Source organism: Chiloscyllium plagiosum, unplaced genomic scaffold, assembly GCF_037043375.1.
Source record: "Chiloscyllium plagiosum isolate Xiang-an unplaced genomic scaffold, Cpla_swu_hap1 HiC_scaffold_24, whole genome shotgun sequence".
NCBI lineage: Eukaryota > Metazoa > Chordata > Chondrichthyes > Orectolobiformes > Hemiscylliidae > Chiloscyllium > Chiloscyllium plagiosum.
The window spans coordinates 48703609-48712172 of NW_028270162.1; the positions used below are offsets into that span (position 1 = coordinate 48703609).

At 42.0% G+C, this 8564-nt stretch overlaps 1 protein-coding gene across 3 annotated transcripts in view; it reads right to left on the reverse strand.

Moving 5' to 3' along the window:
- slc2a11b (solute carrier family 2 member 11b) overlaps positions 1 to 8348 on the reverse strand; it is a 50355-nt gene extending 42007 nt beyond the window's left edge. For 2 of the 3 annotated variants that reach the window (XM_088000152.1, XM_088000151.1), the window contains exon 1: positions 7804 to 7910. In XM_088000152.1, coding sequence (XP_087856278.1) covers positions 7804 to 7860 — 57 coding nt within the window. In that variant the 5' untranslated portion in view covers positions 7861 to 7910. Of the gene's footprint in view, positions 1 to 7803; positions 7911 to 8228 lie in introns of those variants that run through there. The other variant, XM_043715976.2, reaches the window with a different exon arrangement.
- Positions 8349 to 8564: the final 216 nt, after the last annotated feature.

Below are 8564 nucleotides of genomic sequence, written 5' to 3' on the forward strand. Positions count from 1 at the left end.
AGAAATAACAAAGAGGATTGATGAGGGCAGAGCGGTAGATGTGATCTATATGGACTTCAGTAAGGCATTTGACAAGGTTCCCCATGGGAAACTGGTTAGCAAGGAATACAGGGAGAACTAGCCATTTGGATACAGAATTGGCTCAAAGGTAGAAGACAGAGAGTGGTGGTGGAGGGTTGTTTTTCAGACTGGAAGCCTGTGACCAGTGGAGTGACACAAGGATCGGGGCTGGGTCCTCTACTTTTTGTCATTTATATAAATGATTTGGATGCGAGCATAAGAGGTACAGTTTGTAAGTTTGCAGATGACACCAAAATTGGAGGTGTTGTGGACAGCGAAGAAAGTTACCTTAGATTACAACAGGATCTGGACCAGATGGGCCAATGGGCCGAGAAGTGGCAGATGGAGTTTAATTCAGATAAATGCGAGATGCAGCATTTTGGGAAAGCAAATCTTAGCAGGACTTATACACTTAATGGTAAGGTCCTAGAGCATGCTGCTGAACAAAGAGACCTTGGAATGCAAGTTCATAGCTCCTTGAAAGTGGAGTCGCAGATCGATAGGATAGTGAAGAAGGCGTTTGGTATGCTTTCTTTTATTGGTCAGAGTATTGAGTACAGGAGTTGGGAGGTCATGTTGCGGCTGTACAGGACATTGGTTAGGCCACTGTTGGAATATTGTGTGCAATTCTGGTCTCCTTCCTATCGGAAAGATGTTGTGAAACTTGAAAGGGTTCAGAAAAGACTTACAAGCATTTTGCCAGGGTTGGAGGATTTGAGCTATGGGGAGAGTCTGAACAGGCTGGGGGTGTTTTCCCTGGAGGGTCGGAGGCTGAGGGGTGACCTTATAGAGGTTTACAAAATGATGAGGGGCATGGATAGGATAAATAGACAAAGTCTTTTCCCTGGGATCGGGGAGTCCAGAACTAGAGGGCATAGGTTTAGGGTGAGAGGGGAAAGATATAAAAGGGACCTAAGGGGCAACTGTTTCATGCAGCGGGTAGAACATGTATGGAATGAGCTGCCACAGGAAGTGGTGGAGGCTGGTACAATTGCAACATTTAAAAGGCATTTGGATGGGTATATGAATAGGAAGGGTTTGGAGGGATATGGGCCGGGTGCTGGCAGGTGGGACTAGATTAGGTTGGGATATCTGGTCAGCATGGACAGGTTGGACTGAAGGGTATGTTTCCATGCCGTACATGTCTATGACTCTATGGTCTGACTGGGCTCCACCGGCTCCCAACCAGTAGTCAGCTTCACTCTGGGCTTGCTGTTGCCGTCTCTGTTCTGCTCTGGGTCGCTGCCTGCCTCAGCTCTGCTGAGGGCTGGGGAAAAGGACAGGAAAGAGAAAAAAAACACGAGAGAGAAAAAAAGGAAAAAAAATGAATTGACAGAGCAGATGAACTCTGACTGCACCGTTCTACTCCACCACCATCTTGCTTACTCCAAATAAACAAAAGACCTTTCGCAGGAGTGACAAAAATCACCAATAACAATTTAAAATTAAAATTCTGCTACATATCAGGGACTGACACAAGACCAGCAAGTTCCACTATTTGATAGAGTATTTGATCATCTCTTCTGTACATCATCTAAATCTTAATTCCCTGCTCCTAATCAAACACCAGACAGACAATCTGCTATTCATAAGAGGCGCTTAGGTCTAGCAGTCATGTATTGATGTTATCTCATGCTAAGTGGTTTTGCCAATGTGAAAAAACTGAAACCCATCTCCTTGTGATGAAAATACTGCAAATAACAGCCACATGACATCAATCAGAACTTGTTGTGAATGAAGCATAACATGATTTTCATCCCCAGGGAAGAACACATGATATTCACTTGATATGTTACTTATTTCTCCTGCATAAACTCCTGTGGCTTCTGGCTTATTTTCTTTTTGATAATTATTAGAATGATCCTTTTCTGAGCAAGATATAGACATAAACCACTGTAAATTATTAGAAGGGAGGTCATATAAAAATACAACAGACTCTATTGTAAATCTGTAGGAGAGAAATGCCACATGACCTCTGAGATCAAGAATTGAGAAAAGGGAAAAGCAAATACATTTTCAGAAGTCACATGACACCAGGTTATAGTCCAACAGGTTTATTTAAAATCACAAGCTTTCGGAGCCCTGCTCCTTCGTCACCAGGACTATGACCTAACTTTGCCCACCTCAGTCCAACACTGGCACCTCAACATCATAAATATATTTTTAACTTTGCACAATGTACTTGTGTACAATATCTAAGTTGACTAGATTAGGTCAATCCAGGTTCCCCATGGGAGACTGGTTAGCAAGGTTAAATCTCATGGAATACAGGTACAACTAGCCATTTGGATACAGAACTGGCTCAAACGTAGAAGACAGAGGGTGGTGGTGGAGGGTTGTTTTTCAGACTGGAGGCCTGTGACCAGTAGAGTGCCACAAGGATTGGCACTGGGTCCACTACTTTTTGTCATTTATATAAATGATTTGGATTTGAATGTGAGCATAAGAGATATAGTTAATAAGTTTGCATATGACGCCAAAATTGCAACTGTCGTGGACAGCGAAGAGGGTTACCTCAGATTACAATGGGATCTTGATCAGATGGGCCAATGGGCTGAGAAGTGGCCGGTGGAATTTAATTCAGATAAATGCAAGATGCTGCATTTTGGGAAAGCAAATCTTAGTAGGACCTATACACTTAATGGTAAGTTCCTAGGGAGTGTTGCTGAACAAAGAGACCTTGGAGTGCAGGTTCATAGCTCCTTGAAAGTAGAGTTGCAGGTAGATAGGATAGTGAAGAAGGCGTTTGGTATGCTTTCCTTTATTGGTCAGAGTATTGAGTACAAGAGTTGGGAGGTCATGTTGCAGCTATACAGGACATTTGTACAGGCCACTTTTGGAATATTGCATGCAATTCTGGTCTCCTTCCTATCAGAAGAATGTTGTGAAACTTGAAAGGGTTCAGAAAAGATTAACAAGGATGTTGCAGGGTTTGGAGGATTTGAGTCATAGGGTGAGGTTGAATAGACTGAGGCTGTTTTTCCTGGAGCGTTGGAGGCTGAGGGGTGACCTTATAGAGGCTTGTAAAATTCTGAGGGGCATGGATAGGATAAATAGTCTTTTCCCTGGAGTGGAGGAGTCCAGAACTAGAGGTCATAGGTTTAGGGTGAGAGGGGAAAGATATAAAAGGGATCTAAGGGGCAACATTTTCATGCAGAGGGTGGTGCATGTATGGAATGAACTGCCAGAGGAAATGGTGGAGACTAGTACAATTGCAACATTTAAAAGGCATCTGGATGGGTATGTGAACAGGAAGAGTTTGGAGGGGTATGGGTCAGGTGCTGGCGGATGGGACTAGATTGGATTGGGATATCTGATTGGCATGGACGGTTGGACCAAAGGGCCTGTTTCCGTGCTGTACATCTCTATGACTCTATGAAACTAATGAAGCAGTTTTGTGATTTGGAGCTTGTCTAAATTGGACTAGATGGGACTCATCAGCTGTCAGTGTTTTATCAACTATGCATTTATAAATTATTTCTTTTTTAGTTGTTCTGCAAGGATATCAACAAATTCCACAGAACAGAAAGGATAACGTTCCATCTGACTTCACAAAGTCCAAAACCCAATTCATTAAACAGTAGTACCATAAGGACTGAAACAACCAGAGAAATTTAATTTTCCTGATTTAAAGCCATGCTCAGGAAAAGTTAAAAAATAATGTTCCACCAACTTGCCTGATTAATTCGAAAGTACATCAGCCACCCAACAACTTTACCAAGACATTAATAATGAAATTTCACTCTGAGTTCTGCTTTTTATTTTAATTCTATGATGATGTTCACATTAAAATTAAACACTGGGAAGACAGAATTAGTGGGCAGCATCTTAACTACCAAGGATAGAGAGGGACATAGAAGCAGGTTCATGTGCATAAGGGATATTAAGTCCCTTAAAATTAACATAAGCTCAGGGTTCTCTTACACTACCCCACTCAATGTGGTTTTACCCAGGTGGATGTGTAGGCAATTGGAGAAACCCGAGGGAGCTGATGGTTAAGTATGCCATATCTGCGTATGTAATTACCTCCTGTCTTAAATATGCTTTCTGGCTCCGACAGTCTTTGCAACAATTTCCTTTCGCAAGACTCAACCTGTTAAGTTCCTTCTTCAGTGGAACTGAGGTGTTCTGAGTGAGAGGCTGTTTGGTGCTGACAGCATGTCTTCTGAGAATGTGCCTTCACTGCTCGACAAGAACATGCCTTGCAAAAGGTCTGTTTACCTGTCTTGATCACTTTGGCCTGCATTTCCCTGCAACATGGAAGGAGGTTATGTGGCTCACCGTTTGACCAGGAATATAGGGACTTGCATAAGGCCATCCATCTTATCAGGCATCCTCTGCCATTCAAACAAATCATGGCTGATCATCTAGCTCTATGTATACTATCCCTTTATCTCCTGATATCAATAATACATCAACTTCTCTCCATTGGAGAATTGAACTCCAGTCTCCCGTGTGACAAATGGGGATACTGACCACAATACATCCAGCAAGATCACCAACAGCAACAAATTCCCACTCTTCGGCTGTATATTGTTTTATGGGGAAGAGTGCATGGACACTGGAGATCCAGCTCCAAGGCTTCGACACATTTAGCACAGGGTCTTCATGGAGCACAATGCCTCAGAAGCTCAATTTCTCACAACAGAATATTCCTGGGACTTACAACCCCTGGAACAAGATCCTTTTCCTAGTGGTACAGGTGGGTATGCAGTGACGAATAAAGTCCAGGGCCGCCATCCTGTAAAGAGAGTTCTGAATGTGAAAGGTGTATTGTGTGGAAAGGAGGGAAGGATTATCTTTGTGTAGGGCGATTGGAAGATGATACAAAAAGCAGGGACAGTGTTGACTACTCAGCTGAGAATTTGTGAAGGTCACTGGAGAATATGTTCAGTGGAGTCGAGGGTGTGATGGTCCAAGGGGTGCTGAGCTACAACACAAATGTAAAAAAACAGTGGACATTGCCACAGAAACTCTATCTCAGTGAGGAACGGTTAGCTAAGTCGGCTAGTGCGGATCAGATTGGTGCCAAAAGCACGAGGTTTACTCCCTGTCCTTGCGAGGGTGGATGCTAGACTAAGCTCCTCACCCTGTCTGTGGTGGAGCTGGTGGTGCTAGGGGTCAGACCCATCTTTGGGCAAAGAACTGAGGCCTCCAGATTGGGTTCACATTATGGTGATGGGGATGGGAGTGCTGCGAGAAAAGACACATCTTAAGAGCTCCAGAGAAGTGACCCGAGGAGACCATTATTACATAAAAGTCAGTTGTATCTGTTTTAACCTTGGAGATCTGCTGATGCAATAGGAGTGTCCTTACTGATGGAGTGTTCATAACATGGTGAAAGAGGCTGATTTTCACCCAATGGCAAGCAGTAAGAGTGGCACGTTTCCTGGTCAGCCAACCTGCAGAAGCTGGAGACTAATCCAACGGAAGCGCAATCTTCAGAAACGAGGACAGACAAAGCTTATTCTGCTCTGGTCTCAGTGGACTAGGCTTCTACGTTTCAAACCACTTATTATAAAAGAAGACCAAACTGTTCTGACCTTGTTAGTTGTTGAACACTGTCTCAAGGGTAATTAGGGATGGACAATAAATTCTGACTTTTCTAAGGATTCTCACCTCCCACTAACTAATGTTAAAAATGAAAAGCTTCTGGTGACATTCTGCACACCCAATACTTAAACATTGCTTAAAATAAGATATCACCCCATTGTCTTCACCACTCTGCAGAATGTCCTCTCACTGCTATACACTTGCCACCTGTTTTACCTTTTCCAGTTAGCTCCTTTCCTTAATCAATTGCAAAAGTACTTTATTCAATAAAAAAACTTTACGTACATAGGTACTAAAGCTCTGTATAGTCTTTGCATATCAAGAAAAACAAATTTGCAAAGGCTAAAGGCATTTAGAGTTACAGTCATACAGCACAGAAACAGACCCCTTCGGTCCAACTAGTCCATTCCGAACATAATCCCAAACTAAACTAGTCCCACCTGCATGCGCTTGGCCCATATCCCTCCAAATATTTCCTATTCATGTGCATATCTAAATGTCTTTTAAACCTTGTGGCAGTACGTGCATCCAACATTTCCTTGGGATGTTCACTCCACACACAAACTATTGTGTCAAATAAAATTGCCTCTCGTGTCATTTTTAAATCTTTGTCCTTTCACCTTAAAAATATCCCCCTAGTCTTGCAAACCACCACCCTAGGAAAAATACACCTGCCATTCATCCCATCTATGTCCCTTATGATTTTATAAACCTCTATATGGTCACCCCTCAATCTCCTGCGCTCCAGACAAAAAAGGTCCCAGCCTATCCAGGCTTTCCTTATAACTCAAACCCTCTTGGTAACATCCTGGTAAATCTTTTCCAAACCCGCTCCAGCTTAACAATATCCTTCCTATAACACAGCAACCAGAACTAGACACAGTGCTCCAGCAGAGGCCTCATCAATGTCCTATGTAACCTCATCGTAACATCCCAACTCCTACACTCAAGGGTCTAAGAAAAGAAGGCAAGTGTGCTAAATGCCTTTTTAAATATCCTAACTCCATGTGAAGCAAATTTCATAGAATTATGTACCTGAAGGCTAGGTCTCTCTGTTTATAACATTACCCAAGTCCCTACTTTTAACTCAATAAGTCCTGCCCTTGTTTGTTTTATCAAAATGCAATGCCTCATATTTATTAAAATTAAATTCCATCTGCCACTGTTCAACCCATTGATGCAATCGATCAAGATCTCTGTGTAACCCTAAGTAACCTCCCTCACTGTCCATAATACCACCAATCTTTGTGTCACCTGCAAACGTACTAACCACACCATCTACATTCTGATCTAAATCATTTATATAAATAACAAACTAAAGTGGACCCAGCACCAATCATTGCAAAACACTACTGGTCATGGGCCTCCAGTCCGAAAAACATCACTCTTTGATTCCTGCCGGTAAGCCATTTTTGAATCACCCTGAATCTCGTGTGATCTAACTTTACTAATTAGTCTACCATGTGGAACTTTGTTAAGGGCTTTACTAAAGTCCAAGTAAACAATGTCTACAGGGCTGCTCTCATCAATCTTCCTGGTTACTTCCTCAAAACACTCATGTCAAGTTTGTGAGACACAATTTCTCTTGCACAAAACCATGTTGTCTCTAATCATTTCTTACTTATGCAAGACACTATATACATTTGAGGCACAGAGTGGGTCTGATAATTGAATGGACCAAGACATGGGACATTCTCCATTTGCTGATTGGGGTAGTATCTGGTAATTGTCAAAGTCAGAGTCCAGCCTCACTGCACACTGGCAATACAGTTCTGTCAGAAATCCCGTTGGGTGGGATGTCATTTACCCAACACACATTGTTGCTTTTGAAACAATCTATATATAGACTATAAAGCAAGCATAAAAGCTAAACACGGATACTTATGGTAATACACAACAAATGCATATACAAAATGCGCAACATACATATGTTATTACAAAATGCATATACGTAACATAGATATGTAATGTCTGTTCATCTCTTCCTGATCACCCGTTCGCTCTGCCCCCCACTTCCCCAACCACAGAGTTACACACAGCCACCTACACCTTTGATTCAAGCAAAGATCTTGACTTGATTTCAAACATTCCCTTCGCCCAAGGATCTGACAAGAAGAGAAACTTACAATATCTATCAAGGTGAAACAGATTCTCTGCGCCTCTCTCTGCCTGTCTCACTGTGGGACTTACCCTGCCACCTTCCTCTGCATTCCCCTTCAGTAACCTCTGTCTCTCCATCGTTTTCATCCTCACACATCTGCGAAAGTTCCTCAAATCTCCAGCACATCACTTCAAAAAACGCCAGAAATCAGACAGCAATCCACGCCTCTCTAGCTTCCCGGGCATCTTTCTCAATAAATTTAAACAGTAACTTTTTTTTAGTTCTACCATTAATAAGAGAGATAATCGCCCCATTCAAACTTGCTCCCATAATTTAATTAAGGAGTGACGTGCTCAATGTATTAAATATTGCGAAATATAACATTTTTCGTTTTATTTACAATTAGAAACGTTAGCTGGAATTCATGAGCTTTTGGCATTCCTTGGTTAGTCATGAGTATCCTTTTTTATTCTATTAATTAATATGTTACCGAGAAATGAGAAGGACCCATTACCTTACTTTTCTGGAAATGAATGTCACTTTCTGGGATTTCCATTGCTGCCGACATTGTCTTGTGTTTAAATGGTTTGTATTACTGTTACATTTGGTTTTGTATTGTTAAACAAAGTTAAAAACTACACCCACCTCCCTATGATTGGACTTTGCACCAAACGAGCGCGTCTTAGAAGTCGACCCGAGAGAACTCTAGACTTAAAGCAAAATGGTGCGGATGCTGGGGAGAGAGAAACATTAACGTTTCTAGATCCACAGACTCTTCTTTTGAACGTTCTCAAATGATATTTGGTGGAATATTAATATGTCCCGTGCATTTTTAACAAAGAGAGAAAAT